This window comes from Sorex araneus, chromosome 6 (genome assembly GCF_027595985.1).
Source record: "Sorex araneus isolate mSorAra2 chromosome 6, mSorAra2.pri, whole genome shotgun sequence".
NCBI lineage: Eukaryota > Metazoa > Chordata > Mammalia > Eulipotyphla > Soricidae > Sorex > Sorex araneus.
This window is the reverse complement of record NC_073307.1, coordinates 82,462,986-82,483,969: the sequence shown is the minus strand read 5'-3', so window position 1 is coordinate 82,483,969 and position 20,984 is coordinate 82,462,986. Positions and strand designations below refer to the sequence as shown.

At 42.5% G+C, this 20,984-nt stretch overlaps 1 protein-coding gene across 9 annotated transcripts in view; it reads right to left on the bottom strand.

Annotated features, from left to right (window-relative positions):
• Positions 1 to 20,984, bottom strand: part of CACNA1C (calcium voltage-gated channel subunit alpha1 C) — a 691,920-nt gene that overhangs the window by 46,389 nt on the left and 624,547 nt on the right. For all 9 annotated transcript variants that reach the window (XM_055143504.1, XM_055143509.1, XM_055143508.1 and 6 more), the window contains 3 exons: positions 18,990 to 19,118; positions 17,032 to 17,097; positions 15,465 to 15,556 (listed from right to left, as the gene is read on the bottom strand). In XM_055143504.1, the coding sequence (XP_054999479.1) occupies positions 15,465 to 15,556; positions 17,032 to 17,097; positions 18,990 to 19,118 (287 nt within the window). The remainder of the gene's footprint in view (positions 1 to 15,464; positions 15,557 to 17,031; positions 17,098 to 18,989; positions 19,119 to 20,984) is intronic.

The window sequence follows — 20,984 nt, the reverse complement described above, 5'->3', positions numbered from 1 at the left end:
GGGTGTGAGGGGGTGGGGTGGAGCTATACTGGGATTCTTGGTGGTGGAATATGAGCACTGGTGAAGGGATGGGTATTCGAGCATTGTATAACTGAGATTTAAACCTGAAAACTTTGTAACTTTCCACATGGTGACTCAATAAAAAATTTAAAAAAAAAAGTTTTTCATCTCCTTTCATAAGTTGCTTTCTAGGATTTTTATGATCTATTTAAAATTGAGTTATACTTTTAATTTCATTCCCTTTTAGCTCACTGTCTCTATATTATATAGAGATATAATATACCTTTGTGTATCGATTTTGTATCCTGGTACTTTGCTGTATTACTCATGAGAGTTTTGCAGTCTTCTGTGCTTATTATCTTGTCATCTAAAAATAGTGATCATTTAACTTCTTTTCTATTTGTTTTCCTTTGATGCCCATTTTACCCCTAATTACTTTGGAAGTGAGGACTTTCAAAGTGATATTGAATAATAGTGAAGAAAGTGGGAATTCTTTTCTTGTGCCTGATCTCAGAGAGGAAGATTTGTTTTTTGTCACTGAGTATGAAATGTTGACTATTGACTTGCTGTAAATGGCCATTATTAACTTCAAGTACCTTCCTTTTATTTCAATTTTGTTGAGAGATTTTTATCATGAATGAATTCTGGTTATTGTCAAATTACTTCTCTGCATCAATTGCTTTGATCATATGATCTTTATCTTTTCTTTTGTTGAGGTGATATATAACATTAATTTATTTTCATAAATTATCCTCTTATTCCTGAAATAAATCCCACGTAATAATAGTGTATATTTCTTTTAATATATTGTTGTATTTGATTTGCTAAGATGTGTTGAGGACTTATCTTTAATGTTAGTTTGTAATTTTTATTTTCAGTAATATCTCTACTGCTTTTGTTAGGGTGATGCTGTTAATCTAGCTGGACTGGGCTTTTGTTTTCGGGGAGATTTTTAATTACAATTTTAATTTCCTTACTTGTAATTGGTCCCTCAGGTTTTCTACTTGATCCTAGTTCAATATTGGAAGGTTTTATGTTTCTAATAATTCATTTATTTTAGTTTCTCCAGCTTAGTGGCTAGAGTTGTTTATGGTAAAATCTCATGATCCTTTACATTTCTATGGCGTCTACTATGATTTCTCCCTTTTCATCTCTAATCTAATTTATTGCATTTTCTGTTTTTCCTCCCCATATGTCTAACTAAAAGTTTGTCCATCTTGTTCATTCTTTAGAAAAAAGTTGCTGCTGACCTTAGTTAGTTATTTTCTTTATTTCTCTATGCTTTGTTTCTACTCTAATGCATATTTTCCCTTCCTTCTATATAGTTTGGGTTTCATTTGCTCTTTTTCAAGCTTCATGATCTGTAAAATTAACTTATTCTAGTTTTTCTTGTTTCCTGATGAAATCTTACATTACTATAAACTTCATCCTTAAAAATGCCTTATCTATGTTCCATTGGTACTTATAGTTTGTGTCTTCAATCATTTTGAGAAAATTTTTTAATTTATTCCTTGATTTCCTGTTTAACACAAGGTGTGAAAGTTTAATTTCCAAATGTTAGAGCATTTTCTGTGTTTTTCCTATAAGTGTTTCTTCTTATAGTTAATTTCCACCTTCCAAGCATCATGGCCTGAAAAAAATACTTGATATGGTTTCTATTTTTGTGATAGTAGAGAAGGGACACAGTATGACTCACTGTGTGGTCTATACTGGGAAATCTTCCTTGTGCACTGGAGAAGAACGTAATTTTCATATTGGGGATGAAAAGGTTTCTGCATATGTCTACTAATCCCAGTTCTCTCGATCCCTCATTTAGGACTCTTACTGATGATGTGTCTGGTTGATCTCTTCAATAATTAAAGTGGAACGTTAAAGTTTCTCCCTAATCTTGAATTTTCATAGATGTATCTCTTCAGGCTTATTAGCTGTTAATTTTTGTTTCTGTTTTGAGTCCACACATGACAGTGCTGAGATGCTTAAACTGGCTTGGTGCTTGGGGGACAATCCTACTGATGTGCAATTACCATGCAGAACTGAAGATCAAACCTGGAGTCCCTTACATACAAAACATGAGTTCAATCTGTTGAGATATAGTGCAAGGTGTGTCTATGTGATCCCACACGTGTTAGGGTAGTCCAGTTAACCCCTGGAACAACTATGTCTGAGCAACACTACATCTCTGGACCCTGGCACTGAACCACTAAACTGACCTATGGGCTTCCAGGACATCAGTAGAGAGGACATCATCACAGAACATTTTTGACTAAAAGGATGAAGAAGGAATGCCATACTTGTATCAGGCAAGCTAGTGTTCAAACTAAATAAGAGAAAGGGGTTAACACACTAATTAAAGAATTAATAGAGCAAGAGGACTTACATTATTTTTTGAAGGGCACATTTGAGCCATACCCAACTGTGCTCAGGACTCCTGGTTCTGTCCTTAGGGATCATCCTGGTGGTTCTTGAGGGACCTTATGCACTGCCAGGGATTGAACCAGAGTCTGGTGTATGTGCATTAAGTACCTAAATCCCCATATTATCTCTCTGGCTAACAGTACTTGACTCTTACTAACATCATATATCATCTGAAGGGGCAGAAATGTTTGTACATTGATAGCAACTGAATTCATACATTGTATTTGTATCAATGTATTTGTACATTGATAACAATAGGATTGTGATGGGAGATTCAAGAGCTCACTCTCATGATTGGACAGACCAACCAGATAGAACACCAACAAGAATATAGGAGGAATAAAAATAACTGGGATTAATAGGCATACACAATAAGGATATAAGGACCCTACCTCAAGACAGTACAGACCATATACAACAAACCCACTTCTAACATCATACTCAATAGTGAAAAACCAAAAGTCTTCCCTTTTAAGATAAAGGTGAAAATATCTACTGTCTCCATTATTCAATGTAGTAGTTGAAGTACTAGCCACCATAGGAAAACTAAATAAATGTAATCAAATTGTAAAAGAAGCCACTAAACTAGTACTATTTGTAGATGACATGATTTTAGACATAGATGACCCTAAAAACTTCACTATAAAATCATAGAAACAATAAATAAATACTATAAAGAAGAGAGTTACAAAATCAACACACAGGGACTGAGAGTCAGTACAAAATTAGGGAGGCTTGCATATGGTTGACCTGGGTATGATCCCCAGTACTACACATGGTCCCTCTAGCCTGGCAGGAATAATCTCAGAGTGCAGAGCCAGGAGTAAGCCCTGAGAACATCCAGGTGTAGCCCAAAAACAAAACAAAAAATCAATTCACAGAAGATTGTTGCATTTCTATATGCAAACAACAAACTACATGTGAAGAATTCAAAACAACAATCCCTTTTAAAACTGCATCCCAAAACATTAAGTATCTAGGAATCACTAAAGGATATGGAAGATTTGTATAGAAAAAAAACATAAAGCACTTGCCTTACATATGATTCATTTTTACTCAATCTGTAGAACTGCATATGGTCCCTGGAATATCGCTAAGTGCTATCCCTGAGCACAGAGCCACGAGTAATCTCTGAGCACATTGTAAGTCACAAAAATTGTAGGTCACAGTTTTTTTTTAAAAAGGAGGTATTTCTATAGTCTTGCTCTTGGTCCTAGGGGGAAACTATCTTTCATCATTAAAAATGATGTTTTGCTTTTTCATAGATTGCCCTTGAGAAGTTTCCTTCTAGTAAGTATGTTGAGTATTTATATAATGAGTAGGTGTTGGCTTTGTCTAATACTTTTTCCGTTTCTATTGAAATGATCATATTTGTCCTTTATTTGATCAAAGTGGTATATGCATTTAAAAATAAAACAAATAAAATATACAAGGACACAAGAAAAATAGAAAAATATTCCTTCAGGGTTTGGAAGAATTAACATGATCAAAATGACCATCCTACCCAAAGTCTTATACATATTAAACAGAATTAATATAAAAACTAATCACTATAAACATTTTGATAATGATTTAAGTAATGGCTATCAAATATTCATATCAAAATCTCATTCTTCATGGTGCTAAAACAAATTTTGCTAAACTTATATGAAATAATAAAATTCCCTGAATAATCAGAGCAATTCTGAAAAAAAAATAATTGGACGCTTTATATTACCTGACATAAAACTACACTACACAGGTATGGTAATTAAAACAGTGTAATACAAAAATAAAACCATACTTTTATACCAATATAAGATAACTCAGATCCTAGAAGCAAACTCTTAGATGTAAGGTTAAAAAATGGCAAATGAGCTAGATGCTCAAGTGGAACAAGGAAAGTCTCTTGTTGAAGAGACAAATGGTGCAGGTAAAACTGTTTAGCAACATGCATTTGGATCCCAAGTCCACACCATACAGAAAAGTGAATTTAAAGTGGATAAAAGACTTCATTGTTAGAATCAGATACATAAAATATATCAGAGGTCACCATGCCATTGACATTATTTGTGTCTTCAGTGATTCTACTCCACTGAGAAAAAAATTTTAAACATCAATAAATGATACTATACCAAACAAAACAATTCTGTACTAAGAAAGAAAGCTAGGTCTTTTAAAAATACTGTAATGAGTGGGAGAAAATATTTTCATACCATACATATGACAAAAGAATAATATCCAAGATACACACAGCTCTCATAAAACTCAACAACACAAAAACCAAAATATCCCATCAAAGTGGGGGGAGGGAGATGAACAGATACTTTCTGAAAGAAGTTCAATAGACATAATAAAAAGTGTTCATTACAAGAAGCACTCATAGAAAAGTGCTGGAAATGGAAATCTCATTTGCTTTTTGTGGGAATGTAGTCTAATATAAACTCTATTGAAAATAGTATGGATACTGCTCAAAAAGTTAAAAATATAACTCTTATATGACTCAGTGATCCCATTACTTATATCCTAAGATATTCACATTAAGAGCACAATAGTATTAACTTAAAACATTTATTCACACTTATACTAATTGCAGCATGATTTATAATCACCCAGATTTGAAGACAACACAAGTTGTCTTTTAGTTGTCTTTAGTTGTCAACAACAACGGATTAGTGAATAATGAAATTGTGGTATACATACATTCAAATATAATAGTATGTAGCTTTAAGAACAGATGAAATCTTAACTTTTTGCTACAAATTGGATGGGGACAGAGAGTTTGATATTAAGTGAAATAAGTCAAAGGGCAAAGGACAAGTATCAGGTACTCTCTTTCATATGTGGTATATGAAGAAACAAAACAAAGGAATGAACAGTGTCTCATGACCACAACAGTGTCTAATGACTTTGAATGTAGAATTGAGATTGCTAAAATGTGGAAAAGATTGCTAGAATGTAAAAGGCAGGGTAGTAATGACACCATAGGGCAAAAGTGAAGGATCTTGGGCACTTTGGTGGAGAGGTTTCAGGGATCAAACCGGGGCTGTCCAGATACAAAGCAAGCATCTTACCCACAGAAAAATCCCTCTAGCCTGCATCTTTATATATTCTTAATAGCACAGCGGGTAGGGTGTTTGCCTTGCATGTGGCTGACCCAGGTTCAATTCCTCCGTCCCTCCTGGATAGTCCGGCAAGCTACTGAGAGTATCTCGCCCGCACAGCAGAGCCTGGCAAGCTACCCATGGCATATTCGATATGCCAAAAACAGTTACAACAAGTCTCACAATGGAGACGTTACTGGTGCCTGCTTGAGCAAATTGATGAAGAATGGGATGATAGTGCTACGACATTAATCCTTACTTTGTCAGTTAGGTACACTTAAAGTGCACTCTTCCAGTCTGTCACTTAACTTCATCTTATTTATGATGTATCCTGATTCATCTAAGTTTTTAATTCAGTGTCACATTTATTATTTTCCCTTCATTGTGCTTTATTGAATCTCATTAAAAATATTCCCCTACTCAAGGTTATAAAAATACTCTTCTCCAAAATTATCTCTCTCATAAGTAGGCTATAAAGCAACATAGTAAGGAAATAACAAATTCCCAAAGGCAACCCAAACTGAGAACTGGTATTTAGTAGGAAACTTACCAAGACAAGGAGAATGGTGGGCAGAGGGTGGGAGTGAGGGAACACTGGACAGTGGTGGAGGGAAGTAGGGACCCTCGTCTAGGGGATGGTGCAGAATGCTTTATTAGTGCGTGAAACCCTGCCATTAACAGTATTGTTAGAACCACAGTGTCTAAAATTAAATTAGAAGTTTTTTCTTCATGCACTACAATTCTAAGACTTCATTCTTCAATAAGCTATTTATCTAGAATGAGTTTTATGTTCAATGAAGTAGAAATTTGCTTCATTTTTGACTAGTTTTAGTCAAAATTTTAAAATAAAGTTATCAACTTTCATTGAAAATTGACTATATAATAGGAATTTTCCTATGTGCTACACAAATAAAATATTATATTGTCATAATACTTTGTGGCATTGATGTAAGTTCTTTATGTAAAAGGGTTTTTTTTTGATTTGGGTTTTGCATCACATACAGCAGTGCTCAGGGACTACTACTGGGTCAGTTTTGGGAACAGCTCCTAGAGATACTTGGGAGTCCATCCTAAGCCTTACATACGCAACTCAGCCCATTGCGTTATCATTCTGGTCTCGCCCCCTTAGAAGTCTGATAGTTACAAAACTCTGTGGACCATTTGTGATATTTATGGAATGGTCCACTTTTCCTTACTGATCTGAAATGTCTTTCCTATATAAATTATACCTCTGATATTTGGATCTCACTCTAGACATTCTGTTCCCGAGGTGTGTACTTGCCTATGTTGGAACTGTCGTGGGAATTCTAAAAAAGGCATGTTAGAAGTAGTAGGCAAGTTTCATGAAAAAAATCTACTGAGGGCAGAGAAATTGTACAGTGGGTCGGGCATTTGCCTTGCGCACAGCCGATCCTGGTTCAATCCCTAACATCCCATATGGTCCCCTGAGCCCACCAGAAGTAGAAGTGATTCCTGAACGCAAAGCAGGAGTAACCTCTGAGCATCGCCAGGAGCGGCAAAAACCAAAACCAAAATCAAACAGACAAAAAACAGGAAAATTCTGTTGAGAATTTTTCTTTTCCTTTACAAAATTGCATTTAATTAATTTGTTTTTCATTTGTTTATTTGGGGGCCACACCCAGCAATGCTCAGAGGTTATTCCTGGCTTTGCATTCAGAAGTTACTCCTGGCAGTGTGTGGGGGACCATATGAGATGCCAAGAATTGAACCCAGGTTGACTGTGTGCAAGGCAAGTTCCCTACTGCTGTACAAAATCTCTCCAGCAGAAAACAAGGATTTTTGGTTTTTGGTTTTGGGCCACACCTGGCAATGCTTAGGGGTTACTCCTGACTTGTGTGCTCAGGGATTACTCCTGGTTCTGCACTCAGAATTATTCCTGGCAGGGCTCAGGGAACCATACGGATATCAGAGATCTAATTTGGGTTGGCCAAGTGCAAGGAAAATGCCCTGCCCTCTGTACTATTGTTCCAGTATGTTGAGAAATTTGTTAACTTTATGAAAGCAAGTCTCCCACAAAAGCAGATGGGACACCTCCTTTATTTAGATCTTATTTAATGTTTTTCAAGAAAATCCTATAATTTCCTTAATGATTTTTGTTAACTTATTTCTAGATCATATTTATAACAAATCAAATGTTATAAGTATGTGTGCCATTTTATTTTATTTTTAATTGTATTTAGTCACCATGAGTATGTACCACTTAAAATTACATTTTCCATTGGCTACTGATGTTGATGCAATACAATGGACTTTGCATATAGAAGATTTACTGAACTCTCATTACTTCTGTAGTTTCTCTCATATATTTGATACAGGCGGACAGTGGGTAGAGCGTTTGCCTTGCATGGGGCAGACCCGGGTTCGATTCCTCCGTCCCTCTCAGAGAGCCCGGCAAGCTGCCGAGAGTATCCTGCCCGCACAGCAGAGCCTGGCAAGCTACCCAAGGCATATTCGATATGCCAAAAACAGTAACAACAAGTCTCACAATGGAGACGTTACTGGTGCCCGCTCTAGCAAATCGATGAAAAATGGGACAACAGTCCTACTCCATAATTTTAATTTTAATTGTTAATGGGAAATTCAGAAGGTAATGTGATTGTTTTGCATGAAACTAGCCCAGGTTCACAGTCCCCTGCATCACATATGATGCACTGCCCCTGAGCACTGTCAGAGGTTACTCTTGAGCCAAGTATAGGTCCTGAGCACAGCTGGTGCTCAGTATCACTGATTTTATTTTTAATTGTGGTAACATGAAATTTACCATCTTAACCACTAAATTTATTTTTATTGACTGAGATTATGTGACTTACAATGCTGTTCATAATGGCTTCTCATGCACAGAAGTCCAACACCACATTCGTCACCAGTGTACACACCTCCCTCTCCCAAGGACCCCCAAGCCCGTCCCTCGCAACACTCTTTCTTCCCAAGCCCCTCTCAACTTAACACCTCCAACTCAATTGTGTGGATCAGTTCTCCCAATGCATTGAGTTGGACCTTTGTTGCCACCTTACTGTGTATATTTAAGTAGCACATATGAGAGAGATAATTCTGTATCTGTCCCTTTCCTTCTGACTGACTTCACTCAGCATATCCTCTAAATCCTTCCATGTTGCTAGAAATCGCAGGATTTTGTTTCTTTTTTTTTTTAGAGCTTCATAGTACTCAAGCTTATATATGTAGTATGCAAGCCTATATATACCTCAGTTTCTTGATCCATTCATCTGTAGTTGGGCATTTTAGTGGATCCCACTAAATACAATACAGTATTGCTTATTGTATTAAGAGCAGGAATTAACATAGATGTGCATATATCCTTTCAAATAAATGTTTTTGTGTTTGGAGGGTATATGTCAAGAAGTGGCATTGTTGGGTGATAGGGTAATTCTAGTCCTATTTTTTGGAGATATTTCCATATTGCTTTCCATAAACCATTTTTAAATGCACAGCTCACCCTGCTCCCCACCCAGACGAGACCTGGAGCGGCCGCCCACAAACAGCTTCTCCACTCCTGAACGGTCATGATCCCGGAGGCACACAAACCAATCTTGGAACCCAGCGGCCGCTGGCAGAAATACCTCTGGACTTAATTACTAAAATACCAGAATTCCAAAACTGCGCAGCCGGGATAGTGGTCATGCAACATCATTTGCTCTTCATTATCAGCAATAGAAAACAAATTATCTAATGATGCCTTTTTGGCAGGTCTGACTGTTGAGGGGAAATTCCAAATAATAATAGTGGATTTTCTGTAACCATGTAATGTAATAATGCAATGAATGTAATTAAAGAGAGAGTAAAGAGAAAATCATCTGCCACACAGGCAGGGTGGGGGGTGGGGTGGGAGGTATACTGGGGTTCTTGGTGGTGGAACATGTGCACTGGTGAAGGGATAAGTGTTTGATCATTGTATGACTGAGACTTAAACCTGAAAGCGTTGTAACTATTCTCACAGTGATTCAATAAAATAAATAAATAAGTTTTAAAAAACAAAGAAAGAAATTCACAGCTCAGTGTTGTTAAGTGATTTCACACTGTTTGCACAGTCATTATCACCATTCTTCCCCATAACTTTTCAATATTATGGCTGAAGATTTAACTCTTGACCCATTAGCAAGGACTCATCATTCTCTTCTCCCTTCAGTTCCTGGCCACTTTCATATTACTTTTAATGATTTTGAATACTTCTAATAACTCATATAAGTAGAATATATACTTTGCCCTTTTGCAGTTTGTTTGCTTCTCTCAACACAATTTCAAGCTTCATCTATGATGTATCAAGTGATGCTCAGAATTCCCTTCCTTCTAAGGACTAATAGTATTTCATTGTGGATTCACCTCAAGTTTTGCTTCTCTATTCATCTGTCCATAAATTTTGGGTTTCTTCCATATTTTGGCAATTGTTAGCAGAGCTGCTGTGAATATGGGTATTCAAACTTGGGAGTTTGGGATCCCTGCTTTGAAATGATTTCAGTACCCAGAGATAAATCACTAGATCCTATGGGTGTTTCCATTTTTAATATTTTAAAGTCTGCAATATATTTTACAGAGGTTATTTTATTTTATAATCCCACCTTTAATGGTGGGATTTAATGATGGATTCGTGATGTTTTTCTATATCTTGCTTATTTATTTATTTATTGAATCACCATGAGACACACAGGAGCAAAGTTGTTCATGAGTGGGCTTTAGCTTTACCATGCCCCAATAACTAACTCTTTACAGTTGACATTTCCCACAACCAATGTCCCCAGTTCCCCCCCCCGCCACTTCCCCACAACATTGTTTTATCATAAATTTTTATAAATAAATTATTTTTGGTATAGATTTATGATACAATGATTTCTTTCTCTCAATTCTAAATAGATGTATCTGTGAGATATAATATAGAATAAGACTGAAAAAACATAAGGACACTTGGTGATAGGTATTGGGTACATTATTGGTACTCAATAATGAGGTATGGTAACTGATTATAGCCAAGTCATAAATGTTAAAACAATGCTATACATATGACCTGAATTATAATGATTAAATAAAGATGAATTTATTTTCACAATAAATTTAAATATAATGAAATAAAATAACAAAAAATTACCAAAAATAAGAGTCAGTTAAGAGATTTGGAGCAACTAAAAATTTTATGGTTAATTTTTTCTATGTTGTGTTTACCTATATAATAATTCTGCTCATGCTATTTTTTATTCATTTTTCATTCTGTGGAAGTGTATCCATGTGCAATTATTTTAAAGAAGATTTATGTAGGGGTGTACATTTTTAGATTATTAGACTTCTAGAAACGTTTTTATTTTGTTTTACTGATTAGTCTGTATTATAGGAGCCTAGATGCAAAGTAAGTTTACCTCATAATATTAAAGCATATACCTTTTCCTTCCAGTTTGTAATTTTGCTGATGAGAAGTTTAATAACAGATACTGAAACAACGTGAGTGGAAGTGTCGAGCGAGCGCCAGGTAAATTTCTTCGGTCATTTTAAATCTTGCCCGTGAACAGAGAGTCCATAAAAATAGTAAGATGACTAGTGGTAGGTGACACTCCTCCCCCTGCTCTCTCCCTTCCCTGCCTCCCCGCTACCCAGCCCCTCCAGCCATGCTCTCTGTGTATTCCCAGGAAAACTGCAGGATCAGGATGGCATGGCCTTTGTGGGCCTTCCCAGACAATGAGCACAGAAGCCTCCCCATGAGCACCATGGCCATGCCCCTGGACAACGAAAGCTGGGACAGGACAACAGGAAGTGCTGGGGTACGGTTGAGAGAGACCCAGCAACAGGTACAGAGCACAGAGATCTCTCCCACAAGGATGTCGTGGCAGGCTGGAGACAGGAAAGCCTGAACAACGCATCAGGGAACCATTGGGATAGAGTCCAAGAAAGGCCCAGGAACACAATTTCAGATTGTGGAAGTGTACAAGGAGAGTGTGGACACGGAGAGGACCTGGCCTGTACATTGAAGGCCAGGAGATGAAGTGGTAAGGGACCTGGAGCTTGTACGTGGGACAGGGCAGCCCCAGAGACAGGGCAAGTGATGTCATTAACGGGTAATGGAAAGCCTGGATGTCTGGGAGGGACCCAGACCCTCGATTTAAACTGTATAATAAGCTCTAACTTTTAATCTCCAAAGTTTTGTATGCAAATCTTTCATACAACTCTCAAGAACTCACCAGTGCAGAAAAATCCACTTTTGCACCACTACTGCTTTTGAAAACAATTCATTTTTTCTTTATTCATAGATTTAAGAAAATTTTCTTTTTCCCTGGTACACCAAAAATTCAGAATTTTTCTTGTTGTGTCTTTCAGATTAATCTATTCTGCATTTAGCCAGAAATTTCAAATGGAAAATTTCTATTTAAGGGATTTTTTTTGGTAGTCATTCTTATTTCATCCTCTTCGTTCTTTCTGTTCTATTTTTCTGGATTTGTGTTAGACAGGTGGGATTTTTCTGGCTCTGTTCTCCATATGTTCACTTTTATTTTAAAGTTTCCATTTCTTTGTCCTCTTGACTACATAGTGAAAGAATCTCTGGTTAAATCTTTCAGGTCGTTAATTCATTTGTTAGCTGTGTCCATTTAAAAATTATATCAACAATGTATTTTCCGAGTTCTCTCATTAATTAGTTCTTTAATCACTTCTCCTCTTTATTTATAATTTAACAGACGTGATATGTTCTTTCATCTCTTTAAAATATGAATTACCAATATTTTCAAACCATTTGCTCTATTAATTTTCCTCCTGTATGATCAATCAACTGTTGCTTGAACGGAATTTTTTAAAACTTGCTTCAATTTTATTTTGCTCTATTTATTTTCCTCCTGTGTGTTAATTTATCTGTTGGTTGAAATGAATTTTTTTTAATTTGCCTCCATTTTATTTTGCTTTATAGAGGTCCAGGGGCCTCTTCTGGCAATTCCTGGACAACTGGGCCAGTGGCTCAATGCAAGACCCAAGAATTGTGATGCTGCTCAGGTCCTGTGGTGCTTTGGATTAACTTAGCCACACTGGCAGGGCTGGTGGCTTCTAGGGCATATCTAGTGGTGCTCAGAGAACCATGTGATGCCAAGGATTGAATAGAGGCAGTCACATGCAAGGCATACCATTAATCCTATAGTATCGCTCTGGTAATGTGTTACACATTTATACACAAGCAAAGTTGTGGAAGAAAAGAAATATGAGAACAATCCCATTTATAATTGGGTCTAAAGATATTACCTAGTAATCAATTTCACAAAGTTGGTGGAAGATTTGTATATTGAAACTGTAGGTCACTATTAAAAGAAATAAAGGTCACAAGGAAATGAAGAAATGTTCCATGCTCATGAACTGGAAAAATTAACATTGTTAAAATGATCATCATACCCAAAGCATTATACAGCTTCAATGTAATTCCTATCAAAATTCCAATGGCATTGTTCAAAGATGTAAATACTACTAAAATTTTATAACATCATAAAATTCCTCGAATAGCCAAAGAAATTCTAAGAAAAAAAAAACTGGGAGATACTCCATTCCTCGACTTAAGCTATACTATGTACTATAGTAATAAAATAGTGTAGTACTCGTAAAATAGTGTGGTACTAATAAAAGTAGATCTTTGGGTTGGAGTGATAGTACAGCTTGTATATTTGCCTTGCATGGAGCTGACCTCAGTTAAATCCCTGTCATTCATGTGGTCCCACGAGCCTGCCAGGAGTGATCCCTGAGTACAGTACAAGGAGTAAGCCCAAGGACTGCCAGGTGTAGCCCCAAGCCAAAATAAATAAGTAAATAAATAAATAAGGCTTTTGGATCAGTGGGATAGACTCTATAAACAGAACTAAGTTCACCCAGAAGGGGAAGCAAAGTGAGGAGGGAATGATTTCTGGGCTATTGACATTTTGGTGGTAGGTGTGGTATAGCAACACTATATGTCTAAAGCATAAATATGAATGCATATTATCTCAATAAGACATTTTATTAAAGAACTGTGATTTGCAAAGTTATTGATATTTGATTTTCAAGTATATAATGTTCTAGCACCAATCCCACCCCCAGTGTCAACTTTCTTCCACCTGTGTCCCCAAGTTTCTCCCCGTCCTCTAGCTAGCCACCCTGACTGGCACATGCAAAACATTGTTTCTAAGTGAAAACCCTTACAACTTCCATCATCAAGGACTTTAAGGAAGAAGAAGAGAGAACCTAGACCTGTGAGCTCGATACAATGATCTGATTATCCACTTCCCAGCTGTAAATGTGACCCAGGCTCAAGTATTGTTTTAATTCTTTGACAAAAAAATGATTTAAACGTTTAATTACTGTAAGTCACAGAGTTACAAAGTTACTCATTAATAAGCCTCAGGTATATAATGTCTTTTCACCAGTGTCCACTTCCCTCCACCAATATCCCCAGTTTCCCTCCTGCCTCCCAGGCTGCCTCTGTGACAGAAACTTTCCCCTCTGCCATGCGATTGCCCCTAACTAATCTCCCCCACACCACCCCAATGGCAAGCTTCCTACTGAAGAACAGTTCCTCTGATTTTCATTTCTATTACATTGGGGCTGTTGCTTTTATTTTTATTTATTTATTTATTAATGTATCACTGTGAGGTACAATTAAAGACTTACAAACTTTTGTGCTTACGTTTCAGTCATACAATGATCGAGTACCCATCCCTCCACCAGTGCCCATTCTCCACCACCAGAGATCCAGTGATCCCAGTATCCCTCCCACCACCCCCACCCCATCCCCTCGCCCCCTCCCCACCCCGCCTCAGTGGCAGGCATATTCCCTTTTGCGCTCTCTCTCTCTCTCTCTCTCTCTCTCTCTCTCTCTCTCTCTCTCTCTCTCTCTCTCTCTCTCCTTCGGGGTTTGTAGACAGGTATTAAGTGGCCATCACGTTCGGTCTATAGTTTACTTTCAGCACACATCTCCCACCCTGAGCACTTCTTTGTGGAATATAGAATAACAGAATGAGACTAACACCCCAGAATAGTAGGGATAAGGACCAGGAGGATTGCTCCATGGCTTGGAAGGCGGCCTCACATGCTGGGGGGAAGGCAGCTCAGACAGAGAAGGGACCCCAAGTAAAGGGTTGCTGTTAAAGGGCGATTCTAAGATCCTACAGTCTGGGGGAGGCGGGGACATCAGCTCGGTGATACTGTGCCTGGACGCTGGGGAGCAGACACCAGAGACATGGTGAAGGTGGGGATAGCTGACACGGACAGACCCCGGGCCTTCTGGAAAGGGCCCAGAGTAGGCAATGGCTCCCTACTCCCCTGGTTCTGTAGGCTGTAGAATATGTAAGCTGGGATGACTTTAAAAATGACGCGGTCCCAGGATAAGCTCAGTCATTCTCACAGGCACTGTGGAGCGGGGCAGGGGGTATACTCCCACTCCCACCACTGAGATGCAACCCCCTATCCCGAGGGCTAGTAGGGGTGAGGGGGTGGAGGAGAAGCTTGAACTCAATCAGGGGCAGGCATAGCGCCCCCACCCTACCAGCCTCCCTAGCTATCCCCAGACAGAGGCTGTCAAGAGGAATAAAGGCTCCTAATGGGCGTCACTGAGGAGAAAACTCTGGGCAGGTGATCTGACCACAGAGCAAGGCCAGTGACTTGGGGAGGGCCCCCCCAACATCTGTTTAATGAGGTCTTGTTCTGGGCCACAAAGCAGGGGTGTGGCAGGTTTAGCTTGTTAGAACCTGTTCCACTTCCAAGTCAGATTGCTTTCAGGATCTGACTTGAGGCACCCTGGTATCCTCGAGGGTTCACAGCAGGTATGCCAGGGTTGGGGGCTGCTCTGGGGACAGTGCTCGTAAGCAATGGAACAGCTGCTCTCTTTCCTAGGCAGCAAAGGGAACTCCAGCCATCTTCGGCCTACCCCTTTGTATCTGTACCCAGAGCCCAGGGCCACCCCGACCCATGGCTGTGTCATGCCTCTGTGCTCATACCCACCTGAAGAGCAGCAGCACGGCTTGGGGAAAGGTCTGAAAGTTGTTGTTCCGGTTGATCTCTGTGGTGTCATTCAGGGCGATTTTTCCAAACACCTAGTAAGGAGATGTGAGAGGGTCAGTGTGCCGTGCCCAACGGGATCCTGGCTGCCGCCTGTTGATGGGCCATAGGTGGTCTCTTCAAAGAAGTGACCCTGGGACAGGCTGGCCCTGAATGGAATAGAGCCACTAAGATGGCCTAACCTGGCGTCAAGGGGGTCTTCACCTCGGTCCGTACCCAGGCCTGAAGTCCAATGTCCACACCGGACAAGCATAAGAACAAGGTACCTGGGAGACCCTAGGAGTGGTCCTTGTGGCCCAGGGCTGAGGCTGAAAGTGGAAAGCGCCCACCGAGATGAGGCCTCTTCTGTGCAGACACCAATCTCACTGGCTTGCCTTGGGGAGGCTCAGTTCCTTGAGCACTCAAAAAATTGTATTGAAAAATGATTGACAAAATAATCGTATATATTTAAAGTGTACAACATGTTGGTTTGCTCTACATATACACCATGGGATGGTTACCAACATGAAAACAAGGAACACATCCGTCACCTTCCATCGTTGGCCTAGTGAACTGTTTACACTCATTGACTCTGTGTGTGTGTGTGTGTGTGTGTGTGTTCCGGCCTTGGGAGGAAGCTTAGGCTCTGGTTTCAAGTGCACGTCACCATGATATTAGCCAGCGGTGTCGCCTGTACAGAGGATGAACAGAACTCCTCCCGCTGGCCTCCTCTTTGCCTTTTCAACATTATGTGCCGTAGACAGATCTTCCCATGTAAGCTCCTGGATTTCTGGAGTGGTGTGGAAGGAGTGGTCTGGGATTCCGGCAAGTTTACATGACCCTTGACACCAAATGAGTCCTTCCTCGGACTCACATATGCCCATCCCAGCAGCTGCCAGCCTAGATCAGAGCACAAGCTCTTCCCACTTCAAAAGGTTTTGACCTGAGCACTTTTTCCCCTTTCTTCAATGAACAAGCAGGCGGGAGTCTTTGTAAAGGTGCTACTGAGAAGAAGCTCCTTGGTATTTGCAGTGCTGGGCCAGAGTGCTCTGCCAAAGCCCCAAGGAAGGGCTTGGGCACTCTAGGTTTTGGACAGGTGAAGTGTGCAGCCACCCAGGCACTTGCTCATGTTCCTGGGAGAGCCCACCCTGGCCTCCCACTCAGCATCTCCCGGAAGGCACTGCCCTGGGAGCTGCACCAGCCCATGAGCCCATCGGCCCCAAACGGAAGGTGCTTCTCAGAAACAACTTCCAGTGCTTCATGAGAAGGGATCCTCTCTCCTGGCGCAAAATTCCGAAGCACCGTTCCCTTTCCAGAGCTAAGGCCAGGCGTGGGGGCGGGTGGGGAGAGAGTCTCGCTGAGCCGAAGTCCCTATTCCTGACCATTCCCTCTAGGACCTGCAGGGAGAGCTCTAATAATGCCTGTGACTTCTCTAGCCTCCCAAAGTGGAACACTGGGCAGAGAGGGCATGGGGGCACACTGGACCAACAGCAGCAGGGGTCAGGGATGCCAGCCAGGTGCAATGTCCTACCTGCATGCCAATCACAGCGTAGATGAAAAACAGCATCACAATCAGAAGAGCCACATAGGGCAGGGCCTGGAAGGAAGCAGAGATGACCCTGAGTCCCGCAGGCAGATGGCCGGCTGCCACCCTGCCGAGGGGTAGGAGCCCCCACAGGAGGTCTGGGCACCTGGGAACAGGTGTGGATGATGGCATCTGCCTCATTTCCACCTGGAGTCTGTCTCCTGAGACACAGGGTATGTATTAGGAAAAGCCTGTTGTTGCTGAATCAAGTGTGTGTGTGTGTGTGTGTGTGTGTGTGTGTGTGTGTGTGTGTGTGTGTTTGGGGGGGTTAGCTTGGGAGGGGGGATTCTAGAGTAAATTTCATCAAGAACAAGCAGATCCTCTATGGCTATAGCATTGTATCACACAAGCTAGGAGAAAGTTGTGTAGAATACACAGCAAAGTTTATTGGGAGGTGTGGAGTTCAGGCCGTTTATACCCCTACTAGCTGTGATTTTAAAAAGTTACTTGAGCTTTCAAAATACATGGCGCCATGCCTTCAGTGCAACGTGCCCATATTTAATTCACTCGAAGAACTAACTGTCCAAGAACCCGGCTCAAAGCAGGTCAAGGGATCTGGAGGGCCACATCTGGCGGAGGAAACTCCTGCCGGGAGCCCTCTGACCACTAGATGGCACTGCATGACCACATCAATGCTTCGAGTGTGGCGCTACCGCTACTGCCGCATAATCTAGTCCTTTTCTTGTGGATCCCCCCTCCCCCCGCCCCACCACCATCACCTGGAGTCCCTTTCCATTTTCTGACCACCGAAATGGCAAGGAGTGGCGTGACTGAGTATTTGGGGAGCCTATGTCATCATTCTCCCTGTGGGCATCCCATGGGTGGGTCATTTGGGAATCCTCCTGAGTCCTTGGGGTCCTAGACAGACCTCCCGTGGGCTGGGTGGTTGAGAGCGCAGCCCTCTGGGCCTGGCTGAGCATGAACAGGTATAAGGGAAGCAGCCTGGGCCTGGACTGGCCAGGGATGGGGTCTCAGAGATGTCTCCAGGGCAGTCGTGGTACCTTGAAAGTGACAGTGTTCCACCTGGGACAAGCCTGGACCACAGGACCCAACTCATCTCCAAGGACAGCCATGCCCCTGAGAGAGCTTGAGTCCCTGGAACTGAACTTACCTGGCCTGCTCGGAACAGCCAGGGCAGGTTTAGGTAGACCATATTCACAGAAGAAAACATAATTTGCCCTGGTGTTTGTTTGTATTGTGTTGGGGGGCTTACACTTGACAGTGCTCAGGGCTTACTCCTAGCTGTGTGCTCAGGGATCACTCCTGTCAGGGCTTGGCAGGCCATACATGGTACTGGGGATGGAACTAGGGTCTGCTGTGTGCAAGGCACGCGCCTTCCCCACTATACTATTTCTGCAGCCCCATTCCTGGAGTAGGGCAATGGGGTGCCATCCAAGGAGGCTGTTTCTGCAGGGGATAGGAATGGCAGCCCCGGGTCCTGGAGAGTTTGGCCATAAACAGGTCCAGACAGCAGACACTGCTGAAACGCCTCCTGGGAGTGTGGATGCCAAATCCGCTGGCGTATGAATGGCCCAGCGGCTATTAGAGCATCCAGACTGGGCACTTCAAATGTGGCCCTCCACAAATTCCTCTGTCCAGTCAACTCTCTCAGGGAAAAACAACTCAAATGAGAAGAGAAAGAACATAACTGGACCATGTGTCTTAATTCCCAAGCCTTCCCACCCTGGTTCCCGGGGAGTCTGAGGTCGCAGAAGGAGGTCTCTTGAAATCTGTTAGTCTCAGCCAATCATCTCCTTCCAGACATGGAGAGAAATGTGCAGAGGTGAAGCCTCTAAGGTCACCTTGAGGTGGGGTAGCCAGGTGGAGCTGGGCAGGGCGGTGGGTGGCCACACTGGCTGGCCCCTGGACAGGCTTTGGGCAATGCACAGTGGGTCGGCAGCTACCTGGAAGGACTTGATGAAGGTCCACAGCAGCGTCCGGATGCCTTCCCCGCGGCTCAGAAGCTTGACCAGGCGCATGACCCGGAAGAGGCGGAAGAAGGTGATGGAGATGCGGGAGTTCTCCTCTGCGTTCTGGAATCCATCGGCAACAGGAGGTGGTAGTTAACACAGCCACAGAGAGGGAACAGGCAAGACGGGGTGAACCCTGCTCTGAGCAACACAGCTCTCGGGGCAGAGGCGGTGCAGAGCGGGTTGGCTGCACTAGCTTCTCTCTTGAGAGCCGCCCTCCTTGGCCACAAGTGTCACCAGGTGTCACCCACCTTTCCCAAGAAGACAGCCTGGCCCTTTGGGTCTTGGCAGAGTTTGGCCCGGCTCCGAGCCTGTGGCCAGAGTCCTCTGTTCTTCCTACTCCCTGCTCCCTGCCAGAGCCTACCTGACCACCTTGGCTGAGTCACTGAGTTCCAGGAGGAACCTTGGTTCATGCTCCACTCGGTCACAGTGCCAGTCTCCTTGGAGCTGGGCCGCTGAGGGCTGACACATGAGGGCATCTGATTCTCCAAGGGGCCAGCTCCAAGAGACAGAGTTCATGGCCCAGATGGGGAACCCTAGGACTGAGATCTCGTAAAACTGGGGGGCTACCTGCTTAGAGTATCCCATTCTGGGAGCTGAGGACTCCAGCTAGTCTCTGGGGTCACCCTTTTTTCCCACAGCACCCCACTCCTAGCCCATGTCACACTGGGCTGCAGAGAGGGCAGGAGGGGGTGTTGCTTGGTGCTGGGAGAGGCTTGGGTTTGCAATCCTTGCCTGCCCTGGGAATTCTGAAACTGGTGCTGGGGGTTGCAGTTCTTCTGCAGGACCTGGGAGAACCTCAAAGCTTGGGAAGGGGCGGCAGGAAAGACTGCCCTCTCATCCTCTGCTTCCAGATCCAGAACATGCATGAACTGACACCTCCTTCGCACCTCACATCATCCCCCTTCCTTCCTACATTGGCGGGGAAGAGGGGGACCCAAGGGGACTCTTGCCCTGTCCCCAGAGCTAGTGCAGCTCACCCAGCCCTGTCTGCACCCGGAGAGAACGGACCTTCGGACTTCCTGTTACAGCTCCTGTTACTTCCCTCCCTTCAAGAAAGGAGGGCTCTACTAGATTCTCTGGGGAACCCCCCACTTTTTAAATCACTTCACCTCTTTATCATCATCATCATCATTATATTGCTTTTGTGTCACACCTGGCAGTGCCTCAGGGATTACTCCTGGTTCTGTGCTCACAGATGACTCCTAGTGGAGCTCAGGGGATCTTATGCCGTGCCTGGGATTGAACCTTGGTAAGCTGCATGCAGGGCAAGCATGTTACCTGCTGTATACTATACCTCCAGCCTGCACCTCTTCATTTTTAATCCCTTCTAACTCAAAGCCTCCCTGACAAGATCCATGCCTTGGCTGTACCCCCAAATGTCACTAGCACTAGAGCCCCAGAGGGTTCCTTTCATCCACCTGTCACTGAGGAAGTGCTCAGACTGTTCTGAGAGAGGGAGAGCCACTTAGAGCAGGGAGGCCCCTGCAGGGGGCAAATCCACTCTCTGCCCTGGAGGCCTGAGCAGAGCCCCCCTCCAAGGGTCTCTCCAGGCTTTTAGGTTCTCAGACTAGGGAAAGGCCCACCAATTCCTTTGGGGCTTTTTGGACCACACCTGGAAGTGACTTGAGGTTACTCCTGTGCACAGGAATCTCACCTCATGGCGCTCGGGGAATTGTATGTGGTGCCAGAGGTTGTCCATGGTCCCCTCGAACAGGGATTTGATTTGAGAGCGTTAGCCTGCTCGGTGGATGGCTACAGGGGCTGGGCTGAGGTGGGGGAAGTTGCATGCAGGCAACCCCAGGGTCCTACCCTGCCAGTGTATTTTGAAAGATTTGATGCCCCTAATCTCTGCATTTCTATCACCTGTGTGTCTGCTTGAAATTCGAGCTTTCTCTTCTTAAAAGGAGGCTGTGTGCTCTCCAGGGA